Source organism: Festucalex cinctus, chromosome 18 (assembly GCF_051991245.1).
Source record: "Festucalex cinctus isolate MCC-2025b chromosome 18, RoL_Fcin_1.0, whole genome shotgun sequence".
NCBI classification, from domain to species: Eukaryota; Metazoa; Chordata; class Actinopteri; order Syngnathiformes; family Syngnathidae; genus Festucalex; species Festucalex cinctus.
The window spans coordinates 11,466,674-11,490,851 of record NC_135428.1 but is presented as its reverse complement, the minus strand read 5'-3'; the positions used below and the strand labels follow the sequence as shown (position 1 = coordinate 11,490,851).

Genomic DNA, 24,178 nt, shown 5'->3' with positions numbered 1-24,178 from the left:
ATCCTGTATTTAAAAAGTGCATTTTCCTGAGTGAAACCGGCAGACAGCCCCTTTAACCAAACGAACTTAAAAAATTTTTTTATTGAACCCATTCCAGATGAAAACGGCTAGGAAAAAAACAGTTGCTTACATATATATATATATATATATATATATATATATATATATATATATATATATATACACATACATACATACCTCGCATTTTTAGCTATAATTATATATTTTTCCTCCCCAAGCGTACTGACGATTTCGCAATTCCACTGTCAAATCGATGGACTCATTAGCTGACGCGATGAGCGTTGACCTGACGAGAGCACGACGGATTGAAGAATCCGGTGAAGCGATTCTAACTGTCGATTTTGGAACCCCTGCAATTTCACATGTCGGCCGCACGGTGGCGATCATGACTGCCAGAAAAAATATTTGCCGTTGTTTCTGTAAACTGGCTCTTTGTTTTTATTTTCCCTTTTTGACTTAAACGTCCAACATACGCCGGGGCACTTTATTTCGTCCACAAAGTGCCTTTTAGTTTATAAAAAAAAAAAAAAAAAAAAAAAAATCTGGCTTATTTCACCCAGTCTTAAGAGTTATGAATGCTGCTTGTTTGTACTTCCGATTGACTAAATCTTACTGACAGGAATTTATATTTGGGGACTACTTATTGAACCAATTTAAATGAAATGGTGTACCAAATTAAGTGTCCAGCACTGCAACGAAAAGAAAAAATTGTCACGTAACCGTCACGCATTGGACCTGTAAATCCAATTTTGAAAACCGCAATCCATACTTTGACTGCATGACTGAATTGTCTGTTTTTGTTGTTGTTGTTGTTTTTTTGTGGCACTTAGCGCATGCGGATGGCGCACTGAGGTTCAGGTCGACTCAAAAACGAAACATTGACCCGAGCAGGGTTCAGTATGGACCAGTGGCCATCTGCCTATGGGGCGGCCTGAAACCCCGAAAATAAAAATTCAAAAACTTGTCTCACCATGTTGACCATCATATTAAGTTCAAATGTTCATGCGATTCTTTGCGGATGTTTGCTATTTATGCATGTCGCGCTAAAGTGGAAGTGGCCACGCCCCCTTTCCCATCACCGGCACCTCCCCTCTAACCCTCCGCTGTGCACCCCCTCTTCCTCCTCCTCCAAGAGAAGCTCAAGCAGAACCTCCAGGAACTCTTGTTCTTCTCTTCAGATGAGGAGGAAGAGTCCCGTAATGAAGAGGATGCTGAGGCCCTGATTCCTTTGGGGCCCCCCCTTTTGATACATGAGGACGCTTTGGAAGCGCGCCCCCTCCTCCGTTGGAAGCCGTTAGCGCGGAGGAGCACGAGCCAAGTGCAGAGCCGGGCTGGTTCGATTCGGGTCCGAGGCGAGCGGCAAGCGCAAGCCGCCAGAGGTGCGCTCAATGTTCGGCAGCAGCCTGAAGGAGGAGCCGCCGCTTGGGGGCATGAACGCCGCAGGCTGGATGCTGGGGGGTCCGCAAGGGGGCGGCGGCGGCGTGCTGGACGCCAACATCGCCGCGCAGAGGTCAGGAATGAGCTTACTATTATGTCACGTGATCCAATCAATTTTCGTCTGTCGTCATTGTGGAACAACACGTCGACATTGACGCACAGGGGGGAGAGTTGATAATATTGTGCAGTTCGAAACGGAAGCGGGTCCAAGTTTGTGTTGTGGAAAAGAAAACAAATGACGTCCAACTTTGTTTGTGTTTGTGTTGAATGGTGGCGTGTCGGGTCGGACGCCGGCAGCGGGGTGGCGGTGGGCCGCGCGCACTTCGAGAAGCAGCCGCCCTCCAACCTTCGCAAGTCCAACTTCTTCCATTTCGTCGTCGCCCTCTACGACCGCCAAGGGCAGCCCGTGGAGGTGGAACGGACCAACTTCGTCGACTTCATCGAGAAGGACAAGGTACGCCAAGTACGCCTTTGTCGGCTACTTCTAATTTGTTTGTTTTGACTCCGTCGATTATTCGTGCAAAAATGTTCAGCTCTCCACTATTTTTTTTACTATAACAGTTTTAATGTGCAACCATAATTCAAGAAATTGCTATTTTCAGATGTGCATTTTTGATTTACCGCTATATCGCTATTCAGTTTTTCAAGTGTACTTTTGGAAAGATGAGTTGAAGTGCACGTTTTTTTGTTGTTTTTTTTAATATAATTATTGATTGTCCTTCATTGCTCTTGCTCACCATGTGTTGAAATGTGTTTGTAATGCTTTAATAGTTTCTTTAAAAAGTGCTATAAATGCTATATATATTTAAGAAAAACTTATTTCATGTATTGTGTTTGGGGGAGGATATTGAGGTCAACACCTGTGTACTTATTTGGATGCATTTATGCAGTGGCTGCACCTTTTGACATGTACAGATGAATTCCTCTGTTGCGTGGAAGATTAATCTTGAAAAAAACAACAACAAAAAACAAATAATAATCTGATTCCTCTGGTCGTGTGTGCGCGTGCGTGCAGGAGAGTGTGGGCGAAAAGACCAACAACGGCATCCACTACAGGCTGCAGCTGCTCTACACCAGTGGTCAGTCACTCTCCTTTACAGTCACTCTCATATTCAGTCACTCTCTCATGAGCCACTATCATGTAGAATCACTCTCATTTACAGACACTCAAATTATACCCATTCCCTCAAGTGGAGTCACTCTCTTATGTACAGTTACTATCTCATGTGTTTACTCTCATATAAAATCACTCGCTCATGATCACTCTCTCATATGAAGTCACTCATTACACTCTCATTAGTGTGTCTCGCTTTCATATAATCAGTCATTTACAGTCACTCATGTAGAATCACTCTCTTATGTGCAGTCACTGTCATTACACGCTCTCATGTGAAGGCACTCTCATATACAGCCAATCTCTTGTATAAAGTCACTCTCTCGTGACCAGCACATGCGAGGATGTTTTACGTCTCAATTTGTTTTGTTCAAACTCGATTGAGACGAGTCAACTTAATGGGCAGTTTGAAAAGTACGAAAGCAGCAAGGAAAAAAAGTTTAATATCACATTTTAATGCCATAAGCTTCACATTTTTAACGTGACAAGTTTCACATTACAACCTGATACATGAAACGGATCGTGTTAAAAGGTGATAGTGAGCATTTTTCTTCTGGCGTGGCAACAAGTGAGAATGTTGAGGAAATCTGTGTGCGTTTTGTTCCTGCGCAGGTATCAGGACGGAACAAGACTTTTACGTCAGACTCATTGACTCGGCCAGCAAACAGGTGAGCGCACACGCAGCCACGTGTGTTTTTGTATGTGTGTGACAGCGTACACATGTTTGAGCTTGTCATGTTCGTGTTTGTGGTCTCTCGCAGCCCATCGTGTACGAGGGACAAGACAAGAACCCCGAGATGTGCCGAGTGCTGCTCACGCACGAGATCATGTGCAGGTCAGAACCGCATGCACGCACACACAGGAGGGGGAGGAGCAATGACATTTGTTTGTGTTTCATTATCTTATGATTATTTGTTTACTGCTCGAAAACTGTATTCTGTTACTTTCTGAGAAGCTGTATTGAATGTATGTGTGTGTATGCTGCCTGGTTAATTGGGATACAGTACAGACAAAGTCGTTAGTCAAAGTGAGACTTACTGTTGTGTCTCAGCTAAAAAAAATAAATATGTAAATGTTGTGGACAAAGTAAAACATTTCAATGATGTAAATAGCAAATTGTTAGACCAAATTTCCAAAGAAACACTTTTTGCTTACTTATTGAACTTATTGATCTTCATTCTTTTAAAGAGAAAGTGTCCTATTTTGGTTGTAAATGTATTAACATTTTTACATAATAGCTCTGCAGTATATAGATATAGTTCAAAGTAGTGGTACTTTTTTTTTTTTTTTCGACACCTCCATTTTTTAAATATTTTTTTTTAAATTATTTATTTATTTATTTATTTATTTATTTAAAACTTGCCTTGCAGGCCGTGCGAAATAATCATTTGTACTATGCCGCGACCATAGAGAAATGGATGGAGGGCCACAAATGACTAGAGATGTAACGATATCCAAACATCACGATACGATATTATCACGATATGGAGCTCACGGTACGATAATTATCACGATATTGTGGGGAGGTCGGCGATTTTTTTAAAAAAGGTCAACATATTGTAAAAAGAATGAGCTCATACTAAAAAAAAAAAGCACAATATTGTGCTTTTGTGCATTACATCGATGTTGTGTTATTATTATTGTTATGTTTTATTATTATTATGCTATGTTGTTAATGCACGCACGCATCGAGTTCCTCCACATAATGGCTTGCTTCACGGGCATATTACGTTCCCCATTATCTGACAATTAACGTAGATTTTAAACATAGAAGGGCCACAACATCCTTAATGAAAATAAAATTGCACTAAAAAAAAAAATAGCCACCAGAGGGTGCTAGAACTGTACGAATGGAAATCAACCTTTTTTTTTTTTTTTTTTTTTTTTTTTTTACAGATGTGTTGCATTTAAATATCGTGAACATGACGACGACGATATTGTGGCAATATTAATATCACGATATCACGATATCGCGCCTATCGTTACATCCCTACAAATGACCCCCTGAGCCGTAATTTGGACGCCACCTGTACTAAGCCATGGAGTTACAAAAGTCAGCTAGCTTCATACTCACATATCTATGCAGTGTCTTACATGGGATAACATAACAGAAATTAGCATAACTGTATCTATCTACCTATCTAGCTAGCCAACTATCTATCTATCAATCTCGCTAGCTAGCTATCATCTTGCTAGCTAGCTAGCTACATATCTATCATCTCGCTCGCTAGCTAGCTACATATCTATCTCGCTAGCTAGCTACATGTCTGTCTGTCTATCTATCTATCTATCTATCTATCTATCTATCTATCTATCTATCTATCTATCTATCTATCTATCTATCATCTTGCTAGCTAACTAGCTACCTATCATCCATCCATCCAAAAGTGTACGTGTATGACAGGGAAGTGCGCTGACACTGTCAGTAGAAAGCGTCTTCGGCGCAACTTTTACATCTATTTCTGTCTTCCAGCACTTGCTCCGGCGCGCACCTTTCATGTACACACACGCACTGACGCGCACGCACACTAACAGCCGTTTTGTGTCGTTGCAGTCGCTGCTGCGACAAGAAGAGCTGCGGCAATCGCAACGAGACGCCGTCCGACCCCGTCATCATCGACAGGTACACAACGGTGTGACAAGGGTGTGTGGGTGTTGTCGCGTTTGGGTCATATTGCAAACAGACACGCCTACAGTTACACACGGCAGTCAAAGACATACACCCGCCCTCATCTCGCCCCCACCCCACATTAGTGCAGTAAAATGGGTCACCATAAAAAAAAAAGTGACAACCAAGAAGTGAAACGAGATCCGAGACGCATTTTTAACCCTTTGTCAACGGGTGTGTATTAGTGTGTATTTGTTTGTATCGTGCACACTTTCCCTCCCAAAAATCAACTCATCCTCCTCTTCCTCACCTCACCCTCCTCTTCCTCTCGCCGCTTCCATGAGAGAAAGAAAACATTTGTTATGCTTCAAGTTTTTTAATAGTGCGTATGCGTGTTGGCGTGCGCGCAGCAGAGAGCATGATGGGAGATGTCAGGGAAGGTGGCAGAGATGGAATGTGAAGGTTACCGTGGATACCGTGGGAGACTTCCTGTCGCTGGCCGTTCACACACTCGCGCTGCAACATCTGCAACATGTGGACGCGCGCACACACATGTCACGCACGCGTCATGCGGACACAACCGCACGCCAGACTCTTTCTCACGCACACACAGAGTGCATGAGTCTCTTTAGCAGTCAAGCAAGCGTGTGATAGGATATCGTTGCATCTTGTTAACCTTTTATTAACACCCAGTGACGGATTAACTGGGCCACACACACACACTGATTTGGTGCAAAGGGCTGTCAGTCAAACGTTTACGCACACACAAGGTTTGAGGGGGAAAATTTCCGTGTGATATCATCGCAAAAGCTTGAAAAAAGACACTAAGTAAAGCGTGTGTGTTAGAAGTACACATGCAGGAAGTCACATGACCCGTCACGTGTTAATTGATGCGTATGTCCAGGAACTTTATTAACATGCCGCTAAAAAGGTGCTGACCTCATCAGTGACGTCATTCCGTGTCTGAGTGTATGCGTGTTTGGCTTGAGTGTGTGCATGTCTGTGAAATGTGTGTGCGTGGGGGGCATTTCTTCCTAGTGCAGAATTGGACGAGGGTTAGGGTTAAGAGGGGTCGCAGCCCGAGCAAAGAACGACAGGAAACTCATCAGAGAGATGGCGACACCTGTGCGCTCCCTTCTCACGCACTAAAAGGAGAATAAGGAGGATTTAGATGAGGAGGAGGTGGAAGACAAAGAGGAGAATGAAGACGAGGAGTTGAGAAAGAAGACAAGCAGGAGGAAAATTATGTAAATTAAGATAAGGAGGTCAGGGAGGAGGAGGAGGAGGAGGAGGAGAAAGAAGATGATGTAGATCAAGGGTGTCCAAACTTTTTCCTCTGAGGGCCACATACAGAAAAATAGAAAGCTGCAAGGGCCACTGAGATTTTTTTTTTTTTAGTTATTTTATTTGTTAACACATTCATTGCCAGACCAGCAAAAAATGCATCATTTGACGTCTTTTTCCGTCAATGGCAGTGAATGAGTTAAACATGGTAAAAATCAATGAAGCAATTAGGAATTGTTGATATAATGTACAGTTGCTAACAGTCACAAGGCAAATAGTGACCCCTGTGTGCCACTATAATAGATACGCCTCATCCCAACTTGACATTCTGAACACAAGAACAATCGGTCGTCAACTGACCACACTTAACAACCATTAATGTGATGTTTTCACTTTTTTTTTTTCATTAATAATTAACCATTAATTAATGTGATGTTTTCACAAATTGGACGTTGACACTAAGAAACAAGTGGATGAAACTATTTTTATTTCTGGAACTGAATTATTAGCTGCAAATTTGTGTCTTTGTGTAGCTAGAAATGTTTAATCCAACCTCTTTTTTTTTTTGTTTGTTTGTTTTTTAACTCTTTGACTGCCAAAAACGTTTAATCACGATTAATAAAATCACAATGTATGCCGCCATAAACGTTAAATGACGTCAACTACGTTTTTAAATTTTTTTTAATTTTTTATTTAATCAATGGGCAGTGCAACATCAAAGTGCAGCGCTGCCTGGTCAATGGGTTGTGGAATCAAAAACACTCAATAACTATGGCCACCAGATGGCAGCATTGTATCTCTTCAATGGGCTGCCCGTGTATCAAATTACAATGAAAGATGACGAAATCTGATGAAATAGAAAGTTTTCAAGGATGACGTAAATGATAACGTTTTGATAATGTGTGGCAGTAAAAGAGTTAATAAACAACATTGAAAAATTATTTTTAGCATTTGCCGCGGGCCGGCAAAAAATGTATGGCGGGCCGCAAATGGCCCCCGGGCCGTAGTTTGGACACCTCTGATGTAGATGAAGACGAGGAGCACAGGGAGGAGGAGGTGGGGCAAATGAAGATGAGGAGGTGGAGGAAGATGAGGATGTAGATAAAGATGAGGAGGACAGGAAGGAGGTGGAAGACAGAGAATAATGAAGATGAGGAGGTGAGAAAGAAGACAAGCATAAGGAAGATGATGTGGATGAAGACAAGGAGGGCAGGGAGGAAGAGGAGGTGGAGGCATATGAAGATGAGAAGGTTGGGAGGAGGAAGATAAGGGGGAGGAGAAAGAAGATGAGGATGTATGTAGATGAAGACGACGAGGACAGGGAGGAGGAGGAAGATGAGGAAGAGGAGTATTTGTAGTCAGCGAGTGTGAAGGTGCGCCTGGATGGAGGACGAGAAGCTTGTCTTTGTTTCCCAGGATAAGCCCTCCATGTGGGGAGTGCTGTCAATCAAAGGCTGCTAGGTGGAGGGGGCGGGGGGCTGTCAATCATTTGGAGGAGGAGGAGGGAATCTTCTAAACGATCTCTTCATCTTTGCTGCCTTTGTCTCCCTCACGCACACACATGCACACACCTTTCTGTCATCCTACTTACCAAAATATCTCTGACGACCTCACTCATACTCACACACCCTAACAACTACACAGATGCGCACACGCACACACAATCTGTACTCTTCTTGGCTCGACACGCTTCTCTGTCGCACCTGCTTTGCGGGTGCGTGCGCACGCTCGCGCTACGATTAAAGTGTGCTGAGCGAGTGCTTTCTATTGAGGCGACTTGACCTTTGCACGGCCGCTAAATGAGAGCACATGTCAAGCCACCATGCTTGGCTCTCACACACGCACATACACACACGCGCCCGTGTGTGTGCGTGATAAAACATAATCATCCATTAAAATGCAGCTTCACAACCTCCATCACGTCCATCATGGAGACACCGCCATAAAATGGGAGTGTGTGTGTGTATGAGTGAGTGGCAGCTACACACAAAGAGCAAATCGTTTTCATCTGTCAGGACTGTTAGCATTAGCATCACGAAGGCTGAAGTCAGTGAGCGGTCGCATGGGTGCAGGGTCCGCTGGGGGCTGGGACCCCCCCCAATGTAAACTGGCAATAGCCAGATGGGATGGTAACTACACGGTAATTTGGTTGGGATAAGGCAGACATTCTGTACAATAACTCGAGCTGATTGGACGATGCGACATCCTACACGTTTGTTTCAACCAATCACGGCCACGGGTGAAAATTCATGTTCGTTCTTCTCGAAGGGAGGAGGGGGAGCACCAACATCTTACCAGCTAGAAATGCACGAAGCGCCTCTCGCTGTTGAACAGTCAAGGAAACGATGAGTAATTACGGAAGCATAGAGTTGCCAATGTGGAGCAAACATTTTTGGCTGGCATGTATGTTCGAACATACTCGCAAATATGTTCGAACATACTCGCAAATATGTTCGAACATACCCGCAAATACGTTCGAACATACTCGCAAATATGTTCGAACATACTCGCAAATACGTTCGAACATACCCGCAAATATGTTCGAACATACTCGCAAATATGTTCGAACGTACCCGCAAATACGTTCGAACGTACTCGCAAATATGTTCGAACGTACTCGCAAATATGTTCGAACATACTCGCAAATATGTTCGAACATACTCGCAAATACGTTTGAACATACTCGCAAATACGTTCGAACATACCCGCAAATATGTTCGAACATACTCGCAAATACGTTCGAACATACCCGCAAATATGTTCGAACATACTCGCAAATATGTTCGAACATACTCGCAAATATGTTCGAACATACTCGCAAATATGTTCGAACATACTCGCAAATATGTTTGAACATACTCGCAAATATGTTTGAACATACTCGCAAATATGTTTGAACATACTCGCAAATACGTTCGAACATACTCGCAAATATGTTCGAACATACTCGCAAATATGTTCGAACGTTACTTGTAGGCTACATGCTACAAAGTTAGCATACCCCCATAATGCGTATTATTTGCGCATGTTCGAGTGAAAAAAAATGACGAACCTAAATCATGCACGGCAGACATGATAAATTGTAAAAGTTACGAATAAACACTGTTTTTTGTCTACTTAATTTTATAATAAATTGGTAATGTGGCCCAAATGTCTAAAAAACTTGCGCATGCGCAAATAACACCGCATGGCATTATGGGAAGGTATGCTAACTTTGTAGCATGTCGCCTACAAGTATGTGCAAACATATTTGCGAGTATGTTCGAACATATTTGCGAGTATGTTCGAACATATTTGCGAGTATGTTCGAACATATTTCAATACATTCGAATATATTTCAATACGTTTGAACATATTAGCGAGTATGTTCGAACATGCTCGCCAGCCAAAAATGTTTACTCCACAGTGGCAGCTCAAGATACAAGATGTATTCTCCGGAGTTCGTGAACTCACAGTTTCTGCGAGAATTCATCTTGCGAGAGCAAGGTTACTCCCAATGAAAAGACTGCCCAAGTTAGCATGTTAGCACCAATGAAGAAATTGGCATGTGTGTGGGGGTATGCACCTTTTATCCACACACAGCATGCTAGCATGAACCAGGGACCAGTTCATTGTTTATGTATGCATGGCGACCAATCCAAATGTTTTGCTCATTTTCGTGCTGTATCCTGATTGGTAGATGTCACGGATCTGCTGGTGGGATTGTTAGCTGTAGGCAAGTTGGAGCACACCTAGCTGTGTGTGTGCGCATGTGTATGTGTGTGTGTGTACGTCTGAGTTCTTCACAAACACTATTGCGTGTGCGTACGTTAAGGCCTGTCATGTTGTTAGAAGACGCGCAAACACGGAGATGAAACGCAAACGTGCGCAAGCTAATTAGCGTTAGCAGGAAGTGGCACCAGCCGTGTGGAGCGCACGCCTCACCTTCACATTCACACACGTCGTCTAAAAGTGTTAATTAAAGAGAAGTGAAAAAAAATTGTGTTGTTGTGTTGACACACACATACGGAGTCAACAAGGCGAGTGCGTGCTTGTTGTGACGCGACATCTGTCAACTGTCAGTCATCACCTTTCAAATGCTTCATGATGACGTTTGTCTTTTGTTTACACGAGTCATCAGCATTTTTTTTGTCTGTTCACTCACACGCGTCTTGTGTTGTTGTGTGTGGTGTCATTCAAACGTGTTGTGTCTTTGCAAAGTGTTGACTTTTGTCTCCTTAATTAGCTTCCACTGCAGTGTGCGTGGATAGAAGTGTCAGCGTATGCTGAAGTGACATGTTGACACGATAACACTTTGCTTCTGTCTTTTCGTCTTGTCGATTGCAGTGATGAAGATCTCAAAGGAGCCAATCATAATCTTCATCGGTTATTATTGATTTGATGTTAATTTGTGTATATATTCCTTGCTTGTAATGAGTTAATGACTTGTTATGATGATTAAATCATTGGTGTCATTGATATTCAAATGTATGCGCATGTAACAGCCAATTAGGCGATTTAATGGAGGGGCGGCTTGATTACATATTATGCTAATGCAGGCCTACTTCCTTATATGGGCATGGTGTGTGTCTGTGTGCATGCATGTCATCGAGTCAGCTAATCTGCTCATTATCCTTTAGTCAACCTAATAAATTCCTCTGCCATAATTCCGCCTCCTCCCTCCTGGAATGACTTGGTCAGCTGACAGGAAGTGGCATCATCAGACTTGTTCACTTCATGGCACTGACCTGAATATATGACTGAATGGCTGATAGCCCATTCACGCCTATGTAGTCCGTTGAGGTCACAGGGCGGCCATCTTGTGCCTCCGACCTCGCATGCAGACGACTGTATATTCTATAGGGGGTAGTGTGTGGGTGGGTGGATGGGGGTGGGGGGTGCTAGGGACGTGGTTAATATGTAGGGCAGTTTAATTATTCGAAATTCAATCATTGCACTCCACAATTACAAAATCGGCATAAAATTGTTGTCCGCTAGCAGGTTGTTTTAGAATCTCCACAATTACGTAGAATGTACAATTCAATGCCCCGTCCTTTACAATTCATTATTTTCCGTAATTGTTCGGTTTGACGAGCAAAGAGTACATCAGCTGCTCTTTCTAGTTTTTAGCTACCACAACAAAAGCACATGAACAGAACTTGGTCGTAATTAGGAGTTTCCGACAGTCTTGGAATAACCACAATCAACAAACAATGTTGGAAAAAATATTATTTATTTCACCTCTTGACTTCAATTATCTATGCAAACATCATTTAGTCTCACTTAATTCTAACTCGAATCACGAAGCAGGCAATAATGTACTTGTCAAGAACTTTAGGAAACTAGCAATCATTCGTCCAACACGAAATGCAATATGTGGGCGCATACAATGGCAGAAAAAAAGCCATATAACATATGTATATATTAGGGATGCAACGATACCGGCAATATCGTGATATCGCGATATTCAATCTCCCACAACATATCGTCGTCGTTGTCATGTCACGATATTACAAGCAGCACATCTGTTAAAAAAGTCAGGTTGATTTCCATTTGTGCAGTTCTCGCACCCCGTGGTGGCTCGCGTTTTAGTGCAGTTTAATTTTCACTAGGCATGTTTTGGCCCTTATACGTTTAAAATCCACGCTAAAGGTCAGATGAAGGGCAAAGTAATATGCTTGAGAACTGAGTCAATATGTGGAGTAAGTGCCTCAATACATATATTTTTATATATAATATTTGTCTATTTTTCATTGCTGTATAAGCACAATATTTATTTTTTTAGTATGAGTTCTTGTTTTGTTTTTTTATACAATATTGTGACATTTTTTTTATATCGCCAACCTCCCCACAATATCGTGATGATTATCGTATCGTGGCCTCCATATCGTGATAACATCGTATCATGATGTTTGATATCGCTACATCTCTACTATATATTATAAGATAAATCTACTCTTTCCATTTCAATCATTCTTACCGGTGAAATGTTTGTCCACAGCCATGGTGCTGGCGATTTCCGCAGTGTACCGCTACACACGTCGGCATTTCCGTACACAACGCGTAGTCCGAGAAAGGTTTCCTGGGAGGTGCAAGATGGCGGCCAAGTGACCTCAAGATTCTTGGCCTATCAGCCATCCATATATTCAGGTCAGTGCTTCATGGGCACCTGGAGATGTCATGTGGCATCTTGTGTGTGCATGAGGATGAGGATGATGGTGATGATGATGGTGTTGAGAGTAATGCGGGCTGAGCCGTCCTTCCTCCTTCGTTCCCGGTGCTCATTAGCATATCTCCCGAGAGGCAGGCTGATTGACAGCCAGCTGGCGGCCTATGAATGAGGTGTGGTGGCTGTTATGCAAATGAAGTCATCTTTAAGTCTCCTTCCCTCCTCCTCTTCTTCTTCACTTACTTTTATTCTAATGCCGACGTTTTCCCGCTTGTCTACCCCACAACCCACCCGCCAACCCTCTGTGGAAGCGTGCGCCTTAATTGTTAAATCCGAATGAACATTAACTTGGTCGCCAGGCAGATTATGCATAAAAAGAGTTCATCATCTTCACTAATAAGCAGGAAGTGTCCTTATTTGGCCAAAGGGGGAGGAGTCACAATCAAAAAGTTAGTTCCAATTGAAAATTTGTGTTGATTGACAAATTGGTAATTCTGAAGGACTGCCAATGGCCAATCATGACTTTTGAAATACTGTAGATGATGTCACCGGCTTGGCCACGCCCACTCAAGTAGAGGCTGATGGTCAAGGCGAAAATGTAAACAAACGTTTCCATACAGACTCTTTTCGCATTGTCTGGTGTGTGACCAGTTGCTTGTTTATCGATATGTGTGATTGACTGGCGACCAGTCGCACGACAGATCACATGACAATTGGTCAGCTGGGCACGCAAGTGAAAGGCAGCGACCAATCGAGGCGACATGTTCCACCATTTTTAGATGCACTCAACGTCTTTTGCTAACACCTGACAACATTTCTGCTGTTGTGTGCGCTTGTGCGTTTGTGGTTATTCTTAGCTGAGCAGCAGCCTAGTGAGTCTTTGGGGAATATAACGGACACACACACAAAATGAAATGTTGTGGAATTCCCCGGGAAGCCCCCCCCCCCCACACCCCCTCCACCCCCTTTACTTGTTGGCATCGTGCGACTTTTTAACAGGCTGCAAAGTTGCACAAAGTTGAAAAATAATCCACTTGAGCTTTTTATTGCGATTGCTATTTCATTGTTTTATCTGGGTCGTCTTCTCGTGTATTTTGTAACAAATACAATAAATAAATGCTAGTGATGACAAATGAGATTTCTTATCATAAACAAACGTAGCAATGGTCAAGCACGATGTTAAACATGATTGGGTATGGGGGAATGTTTTAAAAAAAAAAAAAAAAAAAGAGGAAAACACAATTACGCAACTTCACTTGCTTCTAAAGTCAGTCGCTGTGCGTCATATCACACATTTTGTCTCGTTTGCATTTCATTTCATCATCCAATTTTCATTTGGTGACATCACAGTCAAACATGCTGGTGATGCAATCTTATAAAATGTCAATATTGGGATAATCATCAAGCACCTTGAGATACAAGCAACTTGACCTTTGTTTTGTTTTTTTTTAAAGCTGGACTCACTTGACAAGTTGCAGTTTGGGGTCAAGCTGTTTTCTGCCAATGCCAGCTATTGTTTACCTGAAACAAAAATGAATGACTGTGTGCCTTAAATAAGCTCATAAATCCGCTAGCTGAATGCTAACACAGAATGCAATCGTTGGGCTAACAAATAGCATCCTGGTGGAATAGATGAGCAACAGACAAACAATAACACTCACATGCATCAATTCTTTATCCTCTGCAAAGACAGACCAATAAGATTGCATCTTAGAGTTATTGACTCTTGTTTCTGTATGACACTGCCCCCCGGTGGCCAAGTTATCCACACCAGAAGGATCCACAATACATTCTCTTCAATGATGTCATTACTGAAGGCTTTGATAACGTGCACTTATGATAATTGTGCTATTTTCCTTTTCTGAAAGCACACCAGAAAAATGTTCTCTTTTAAATCCACACTTGACTTTTTATCGAGCAACATTTGCAAGTAGAAGATGCAAGATGATGAAAACTTTCACGTTTCGCTGCTTCAACTTTTTAAAGTGTGCCGTGCGTGCGCGCGCACGCGAGTGCGCAGCATAGTGAGGAGGACCAGACAGTGTGAGGTCGCGGGAGGTCAGTGTGGCTGTCCTGCGCCGTGATAGGCTGTCACCCGGGGGTGAGAGGTCAACGTAATTAGCCATGCCGAATCCCGCCGCACCCGTGTTCCGAGCTCGTTAACGCGCGCTTTTACACACCGACCTGCCACCGCGTCTCACACACACATGCGCACACACATCCGCTTTGTTCTCCAAGCAGAACGTTTTGCGAGTTTGCGAGTTGAACCTCCGGGGAGGAGACGAAAGAGGAGCAGACACAAACCTAAGCGAAATTTCCGATCCTCTTGTTGACTCGTGCACGTCACAATATGCAAATGAGGTTTGCACATCAGTTAGTGATACAAAAGGATTAATTTTTTTTATTTATCAAATGATTTTATTTTTCATCGGAATTAATCACATAACTTAAATGGTTAACTTATGATTAATTGCAAATTTTATATCAGTTCTAAATGTACAATAAAAAGAAATAAGTTTTCATACTCTGGAAAAAAGTTATACTAATAGAAATATGGCTGCATCTTTTAGTCATTGATACAGTAATCTCATAATAATAAAATTGAGTGAAAATTAAACAGATGTAGTGTAGCTACTGTAAAAAATGTGATATTGATTTGTGTTGATGTCATTTTCTGCCACTAGATGGCATAATTGCATTTGTAAGACGGTGGCAGCTCAGTAGGAGTGTGACGATATCGATACCGCGATAAATCGTGATACTTTGTCTATCGATAGATTATCGATACGTCTACGCAAGTATCACGATATTTGTCGGTCATATACAGCCACTATAATTACTTGGCGGGCCACTAGGGGGAGCGCCTCATGAGAAATGGACGGATTATTCCGATGTATTTATTGTTATTATTATTATTATTCATTTTTATTTTGTATTATTATTATTATTATTATTATTACTTTATGATTAGTTTTATTGTAGATTATTGTGGATTTATTACCTGAGCAATATAGCAATAATTGCGGTATCGTCGTATCGTGAGATAATCGTTATCGTGAGCCTTGTATCGCATATCGTATCGTATCTTGAGGTTCCCACCCCAACAGCTCAGTGCATCATTTTTATTTTCATATTAAGAACTATCTAATCTTTAACATGAAGTTAACATGAAATTCTGCACATTTTTAAAATTGTAAAATAATACTTGACCCCGTCTCCACAAATATATGCATTATTATTTAATTTATTACTTCAAAATTTTGACGTGAACGTGTCAGCTGCGTTGTGACTAGAATTCCCCCAGTAAGGACCAGTCAATAATCGTGTTTTAAAAAAAATAGAACTTTAAAGTTACTCAAAATGAACCCACTAATTTTGATACCCCTAGATTTGATCAATGCATTTGAACGCTTTTAATCGATATGTTTATATTTTTATCAACATGTTTGAAGTGTTTCCTCCATATTGTGTGTTTTGCAAGTTGACAAATATTGATCAGATGCAAATGTTGCGTTTTTGCGATCTTGTCAGGTTCTTCCTCAAGTTTTTCCTCAAGTGCAACCAGAACTGCCTGAAAAACGCCGGAAACCCGCGAGACATGAGGAGGTTCCAGGTACGGGCGTGCGTGTTACAAAAGTGCCGCGCACACACACGCACGCACAGACTGACAGGAAGTAATGAGGAGGAGGAAGATGAGGTCCCATTTTCACTCTTGATTTTTTTTTCCTTATCGAAGCTGCTGCGCGCCGTCAGGAAGAAAGCACTTTACTACACATGTGTGTGTGTGTGCGTGACAGCAGCAGCATGTGTGTGAGTGTGTCTAATTGTGCGGCTATTGTAGTGGAACCACAGGAGACAGCTCTGTTTCTCTGGGAGATAATTAAGGGCCGGACCCTTCACTGGAGCGCCGGCACACCACCGCAAAAGAGCGGGTGTGCGTGAGATGTCAGATTTGGCGCAAGGCACCTGCTTACGGCACCACAACTATTTTACATGTTATTATTTATATGACTTTGTTTTTAAAAATGTTTATGAGCCGGTCAAGCAAAAAATAAATACATCTTGTAAACTTGACAGCACAGAAACACACATTGTGACCAAGATTGACAAATTTGAATGAGCAAAAAATGAATGGCCAAGTAAATGCTAATTAAAAAAAAAAAAAAAAAAAAAAAACGTAATTTATCAAAATTGTTTCTTTGCCACCATTTTGTGTGTGTAAATGTCTCCCATGTTGAAAAAGCTACGCTTAAAGTTTTGGTTTCAAAAAGTTGTATGGACTTTGTGTACAGTAAACACACAACTTACATCTGCTAGCTTCATGCTAACATATAATGAAACTCCATACAGGGACTAACAAATTGCATTTAGGAGCAACACAATATCCAGTGAATTGATAGCAAAAAATGTGGCATTAAAATCAATTTCATTATTTTATTAGCATTCATTTCTGATGAAGTAAAATGTTACTTTATATCGCATGTATTACCCCAAGTGAAAAACGATTGAGTGAAACTCTTCTTTGTTTGTGACTGCGTGACTGAATTGAACTGTACTGCCTCCGGTGGTCAAGATGTGCACTCCAGCAGCCGCAATAAATTCATCCTGATGAACAAATGTTCATTATACATTTTCATAAAGTATAATACAATCTTATACAGTACTATTTTCATCACAAATATTTTGTTGCAGGAGTCTGGAAGGATTTGTAGTGATTTATTTTTGGAATTCTTTATGGCAAATTGGTCAATAATTGCTTTTTGATATATCTTTCCGGTCTTTTGTAAGGTGGTGGTGTCCACTACGGTGGGCGTGGACGGTCACGTGCTGTCCGTTTCCGACAACATGTTTGTCCACAACAACTCCAAACATGGCCGCCGGGCCCGCAGGCTCGACCCGGCCGACGTAACGCCGTCGTACCTCCATCATGGTAACGTTACTAACACTGTATCTGTGTCTGTGTGCTAGCATCATGAGCAGCAGATGGTTGATGGATTTAATCCTATCAGGTGATTCCTGCCCCCTCCATCTGGCTAATCACGCACACAATATGTGTGCGTTATAACGCGCATGTTTGTAAATGGGGTAGAACTTATTTTGTGTAGTTGATGACATAAATTATGTTTTGGAAATAGAAATTAGATATTCACACTGATTCAAGAATTATTTTAGGAGGTTCAAATGCATATATTTATTTCTGTATTCATTTATTTATTGATTTTCTACTGCGTGTGTTAGGAGGCTCGCCGTGCATCAAGGCCATCAGCCCCAGCGAAGGTTGGACCACAGGGGGCGCTACAGTCATCGTGATCGGCGAAAACTTCTTTGACGGGCTGCAGGTGATCTTCGGCTCGCTGATGGTGTGGAGCGAGGTACGGCTGCGTCCTACTCTTCATCATCCTCATCATCATCTTTCCACATTAGAATGAATGGAAACGCCGTCAAACAATTCCAGTCTCCGCCTCCCAAAAAAAAAAATGTTTGTCATTGGCTTTTGAATCGCACTCTACAATATACTTTTTCAAAATAGATAGCTGCAAAAAAAAAAAAAAATGTCAGGTTCAAGATGAATTGTTTTGGACTGTGCGTCTCCTTGTGGTGTCCCCACCAGGGGGCAGTATAGTGCACATGGATAGAGACGCTCACAATTCCTCAGTAAGCTGCAAATTTTTTTGGGGAATTTCATCTTTTTATGCAGTTGCATCGAAACTTTGTTAGAGGCGATATGGCAAATACAGTCGAAGACTATTTTTTTTTTTTTTTATATATATATTTTTTTTAAATTCCATGCTGTGAGGAAGAGAATTTGTCTACAATAGCTATAAATTTGCGTCTTTGCATATCTCGTAAGTTTTTTTTTAGTTGTGCTAGTCCCCATTACTCACCTTCCACCCACTTTTTTTTGACAGCACTTCGAACACGGCCCATGCTAATCCCACCCTTTAAAAAAAATATCATTGCAAACCATGTCAAGTTATTTTTATTTATTATGTTTACATGCCACGAGCGATTTAAAAAAAAAAAAAAAAAAAAGACGACAGTGGGCCATAGTTTGGATAACACAAATGGAGCCAAGAATTGTGTTTTGATGGCGGATAACCTTTCCAAAATGTTGAGTATATAAAATGTGACATGACAAAAATGTTGCGAGTGTCCTCTCGCCTCTTGCAGCTGATCACGCCGCACGCCATCCGCGTGCAGACGCCGCCGCGGCACATCCCTGGTGTGGTGGAGGTCACGCTGTCCTACAAATCTAAACAGTTCTGCAAGACCACGCCGGGACGTTTCATATACACGGGTACACGCGCACACACGCGCACACACACACACTACTTCCTTTGCAGAAGTATCGCAATGTATTTATTTATTTATTTTTTATTCTTGCTTTATTGAAACTTAACATACTTGACGTTTGTGGAGAGCTTGTTGTTGTTGGCCAAAAGATGCAAATTAAGCCCTGAGGCCAGCTGCTTTCTACTTGTAATTGGTCCGACCGGCATTTAACTGAGGCCCTGATTGGCAGCCGCTGACCGCTGTGACCTTCTGATTGGCTGATGGCTTCAGCATGTGACCCGGTCGGCTCCAGCCCGTGAGAACTGCGCTCTGGAAGGCCGCATGGCACGCATGTTGTTGTGGAAAGTAAAGCAAATTAAGCGGCACTTGAGGGCTTGTATTGCAACTTTTTGTTACCTTTTTCAGAAAAGACAAGCTTGTGTGTGTTTTTGAAAAGGTTTTGTAAAGGTTTTTACAGTACAGTTGACCCTAGCTGATTAGGACCATGCCCCACTGTGGATGATGAAAATCCGCCAATAAGTGATGCTCATTATAATTGTCGTGTGGAAAAAAAATAACCCAAAAAGTACATGAATAAATGATAAAATCCCTTTCTAAGTGTTTCCATGAAAACAAACAAAAAAACAGCAAAAAAAGTGACTCTTCCGATGATTTCAAGCTGCACTTCTTCAGTGCAGTACCACATTGTGCCACAACATCATTGGCAGCACTGAGCGCCACTAGATGTCATCAAGAGACGAGAAGAAGAAAATACAGTCAAGCCTATCAATATTGTTGCATGTTCAAGTCGCAGTTTGAAGGGTCATCCTCATTTTCAGAGGTGGCAAATCCAGGTCCAGAAAGTAAAAACTCTGCCACAGTTTGGCTTTAGCCCCTGATGCTAGCTAGCTTCCTAGCATGTAAATGAGCACCATGTGAGCTAGCTAGCTAGCACCTGGGGCTAAAGTCAAACTGTGGCAGGGTTTTTACTTTCTGTAACTAGATTTGCCACCTCTGCTCATTCCTGTTAGCCTGTCTATGACGTTTCACATTTTAGCTTAGCATTATGCTAATGACATTTCGGTATGTGTGATTTGGTTGAACTTTTGAGGATTTAACAATGAATAGTATGTTGAATTGTCTTTTTTTTTTTTTCCCATGTGCATGCGTGTCCTCTGAAGCTCTCAACGAGCCCACCATCGATTACGGCTTCCAAAGACTACAGAAGGTCGTCCCTCGTCACCCCGGAGACCCTGACAAGCTGCCAAAGGTGCATGTACACACACACACGGGGCAGTGGGCTGTGTGAAAGGATTAGAAGCAAACATATGATTGAGGAATTGCTCAATGAATATTTTGCTTTATGTGTGTGTTGATTGTGCACTCGCCAAGACGCACACACAAGCCCAGCCCCTCCCCCACCCATCTGATGTCACTTGTCTTGCATCCCAGTGATGATATCATGTTGGCCGATGAGGTCATAGGTTTGTGTTAAGGACGGCCACGGAGAAAGTCATCCAATCATCTCATCTGTGTGCGTGCAGAGTGAGCTGATGACAAAGGGAGGCGTGTCCCCTGTTCCTAATGGCTCATTAGCAGAACGCCACGCTGCTCATGTGCCACTATTACACTCTCATACGTCAAGTCGGACACAGTCATGTGAGCAGAACTCAAGACCCCAAAAAATAAATAAAAGTCTGCATCAAATCCTCCACCCAAATTTGGAAATAGACACTTGACATGAAAATCAGGCTGAGCCCAGTGGTAGTCATGCTGAGAAAATAGTTTCCAAACTTCCAAGGTTGAAACTTGAATGTTAATTTGTTCAGTTTTTTTTAAATTGATCTTTTCTAAAAGGTGTTTTTATTTTTAAAGTATTTTTTGGGGTGGGAATTTAAAAGAAAAAATGGTGGTGGGAAAATGGTTCGGAAAAATATAATACAGTACTGAAAATAAAATGTTTTTTTCTTTTTTTACATCAACACAAAGCCAATCTTAAAAAAAAAAAAAAAAAAAAAAAAAAAGATCTAAAACAAATAGTCTTTGTATTCCCAAAATATTTTGGGGGGATGGGTATAAAAAAAAATGGTGGTAAAAAAATATAGTGCAGTACTTTTTTATTTTGTTTTGTTTTCCCCAGAAAATCATGTAAAGGCAAATCTTTTTAAAAAAAATAATACTGCATATAAAATTTACTTTATTTATTTTTACAAAAAAGGCAAGTCTTTAAAAGATATTTTCCAAAAAGTCGTTTCTCTCCAAATATATATATTTTCTTTTGAGGTGATAAGATTTTTTTGGGGAGGAAAAATAGAATACAGTATAAAATATACACTTTTTTTTTTTTTTTTTACAAAAATATGTATAAAAAAATCTATTACAAAAACAAACAAAAAGTCTTTATTTCTGAGTGAGATGACATGCATGTTAAAAATGACATATTAGGTGAGTGAGTGGTTGCTTAGCCAACAGGAAGGAGAAAAATAAGAAAATGTAAGCACTTCCTGTCCCTGCTTCCCCCGCAGGAGTTGATCCTCAAGAGAGCCGCCGACCTGGTGGAGGCGCTCTACGCTCTGCCGCACAGCAACCAGGTCAGCTTGCATCACGCCTGGGTCACGTGACCGAATTTTTTTAGTAGACGTGTGTCATAACATGTATCATATGTGTACGTTGATGTCATGTGAACATGTGATGTACATGTGTTTCTGCGGCAGGAAGCGATGGCGAAGCGAGCGGCGAACATCGCAGAAGCTCTGTACAGCGTTCCTCGAGGCCACGCCCATCTGCCTGGCCCCGCTCACCCCAGCTCAGTAGCTGCAAGCTCCTTGTCGGGCCAGCTGTCCGTCAACGTGTCGGAGCCCTCGCGGACCAATCAGGGTACGTGGCTTTCCAAACCCCGCCCACCGCTGAACCACACGGCTGACTCCACTGCGCCCCCCGCAGGCTTCCTTCGGAGCGCTAATGGCCTGTCTCCTCACGGTTACACGTCCGCCGGCTCCACGCCGCAACACGCCGCCTACTCGCACACGCCGCCGCCGCACGCCGCCATCAACGCGTACGGCAACAACGCCGCCATCACCGACTTGGGAGCCTCGCCCGTCTTCATCAACCCGTCCGCCGACAGCTCGCCTTACGCCAGTCAGTGTGCGTGTGCGCATAGATGCGTGTCTATGTGCGTGTGTTAATGCCATGTGTGTGCGTAGTGATCCCTTCCAGCCCCACGCTGGCGTCGCCAACATCTTTGTCCGCCAACTGTTCGGCGGCGTCCTCGGGCGTGTTCTCGTTCTCGCCCGCCACTTTGGTGTCAGCCGCCGTCAAGCAGAAGTCGGCGTTCGCGCCGGTCGTCAGGCCTTCATCCTCGCCGCCGCCGCCATCTTGTACGAACTCTGGCGGCCTCCAAGGTGATGATGAGATGACGCCACCTGACCACCCGCCTTTTGCGTCCTGACTTTTTTTCCGTGTGTGCGTGCGTGCAGAAGGAAACTTTGCGGAGCCGGTGAAGTTCTCGTCGGGCGCCCTTCAAGGCCTGGCTTTCAGTTGAAGTAAGTCCCGCCTTCTCTGTGGTGACTTCACTTCCTGTTTTCACTCTTCTTGTTTGTCGATCATCTGTCCTCCCCTTTCATCATGTCATCTCCATCCTGTCTTCCTATTGGTAGATTCACGCAACAGGAAATGACATTATTTGCTTCGCTCAATGTTTTTGAAACATTTTCAATTTAAAAAAGAAAAAAAATCATTTTATTGCTCCTAAAACTTGTCTTTCTCTCCCTCCTGGCAGCCGGCCCACGAACAGTCGTGGCTTTCCCGCCTTCCCCGCGCAAAAGAAGCTCCTCAGCTCATCCAGACCAGGCATCAAGAGAGGAAGTTGCTTTTATTTTGTCGGGTTCCGTTGTGTTTTTGATGGTTTTGTTTATTTCTTGCCATGTTTTGAGTTCTTCTTCCTGCTGGAGAGCGACCAATCAGGTGTGACTTCTTAATGAGCCCACCCACAGCAATCAGCCAATCACAGCTGAGATGTTTGTTTTGCGTTGATAGCGTCGTCATTCATTGTTTTTCCCGTAATCGTATAACCATCGAGTCTTAACGAGTCACAAATTGACTTCTTTGAAGCAACGAGCGTCTCAAGTCTTTTGTCTTCCTTTTTTCAATCCAATTTTTGGTGCCTCAGTGCTGCTGTGTCATGTTAGCAACAGCAACCATGCATGAAAGGAGATTTTTATTTATTTGAAGAAACAAAACAAAACCCTGTCAAGAAGTTTTCTAACCCTTTTTTCACTTTGGAATGTAAAAAAAAAAAAAAAAAAAGCAAACGTTTGTGACATTTTAATTAAACTTTGTTGCGTGTCACCAGCCCGCTTGTCATCATTTGGCGCATACAACTTGATATAGTTCAGTTTTCTATTTTAGATTCTTTCCACGTTGTTGTATATGCACGATTCTGCTTAACAGACCTCATTAGGTACCTCGTCAGGTGGCATCCAATGCAGAAATTCTGCCTTTTTTTTTTTTTTTACACTAATCGTGCTGACTTTTGATTGACACGGTGAGAGGTGTGTGTATGTACGCGCACAAGTACAAATACGAGACATCCATTAGCTAATGGATGTCTGCTCTCTATTCTCTCATCCGCCATCACTTTGTCACACTGACACCCTTGCTGCTGCACTTAACCCCCTAACGCAACACATGCACACATCCAACATTTGGATTACATACTTGGAAGGTTCGACAGCCACATGCTCAATGAAGTCACACACTTGGGAAAATTATTACTTTCATTGAGTTGAGATTTTCACAAAAAAAAAAAAAAAAAAAAACTTGGGTCCAAAATGTACTGTTCTGATACTTGCAATTTGACCAAACTTTCTGAATTATTTTGTACAAAAGAACCCAATTTTGGAGGTTGTGTACAAAATTATTGTGGGCAATACTGTATTTAAAAAAAAATATATAGTACTATAAACTGTATTTTATTAAAAATCCTTTTAAAAATTGCATAGTATTGTATTGTATTGTATAGTTTTTTTTTGTTTTTTTTTTTTAAATGACCATCTATAGTATGGCATTTAAAAAAAACAAAAAAACAAAAAAAAACATATATAGTAAGGCGTTTTTTTTTGTTTTTTTTGTTTTTTTTAAAAAAACGACCATGGATAGTATGGCGTTTTTAAAAAATAATAATAAATAAATAACGACCATGTATAGTAAGGCGTTTTGTTTTTTTGTTTTTTTCAAACGACCATGTATAATATGGCGTTTATTTTTTTTTTTAAAAACGACCATGTATACTAAG

The 24,178-nt window shown here is 41.9% G+C and overlaps 1 protein-coding gene across 3 annotated transcripts; it reads left to right on the top strand.

Moving 5' to 3' along the window:
- Window positions 1–1,066: 1,066 nt before the first annotated feature.
- LOC144005997 (transcription factor COE1-like) lies at window positions 1,067–23,235 on the top strand. 3 transcript variants are annotated; one of them, XM_077504603.1, is made up of 17 exons: window positions 1,067–1,531; window positions 1,756–1,912; window positions 2,474–2,537; window positions 3,185–3,240; window positions 3,334–3,407; window positions 5,127–5,195; window positions 16,144–16,225; window positions 17,401–17,542; window positions 17,851–17,984; window positions 18,784–18,910; window positions 20,067–20,155; window positions 21,411–21,476; window positions 21,600–21,762; window positions 21,829–22,023; window positions 22,089–22,286; window positions 22,362–22,427; window positions 22,664–23,235. In XM_077504603.1, exons 1-16 carry the CDS (start codon window positions 1,410–1,412, stop codon window positions 22,424–22,426), a joined length of 1,803 nt encoding a protein of 600 aa, XP_077360729.1. In that variant the 5' UTR covers window positions 1,067–1,409; the 3' UTR covers window position 22,427; window positions 22,664–23,235. The 3 variants fall into 3 exon arrangements, with proteins under 3 accessions (XP_077360729.1, XP_077360728.1, XP_077360727.1); XM_077504602.1 differs by having other exon boundaries at window positions 21,829–22,029; XM_077504601.1 differs by having other exon boundaries at window positions 21,600–22,023.
- The last annotated feature ends 943 nt before the right edge of the window (window positions 23,236–24,178 follow it).

What these genes read in the sequence shown, in the direction of transcription:
- LOC144005997 (XM_077504601.1), top strand. Translation starts at nt 1,410, where the DNA reads ATGTTCGGCAGCAGCCTGAAGGAGGAGCCGCCGCTTGGGGGCATGAAC. An exon ending in GCCAACATCGCCGCGCAGAG is followed by an intron (nt 1,532 to 1,755) that starts GTCAGGAATGAG and finishes GGACGCCGGCAG; the next exon opens with CGGGGTGGCGGTGGGCCGCG. An exon ending in CGACAGCTCGCCTTACGCCA is followed by an intron (nt 22,024 to 22,088) that starts GTCAGTGTGCGT and finishes GTGTGTGCGTAG; the next exon opens with TGATCCCTTCCAGCCCCACG.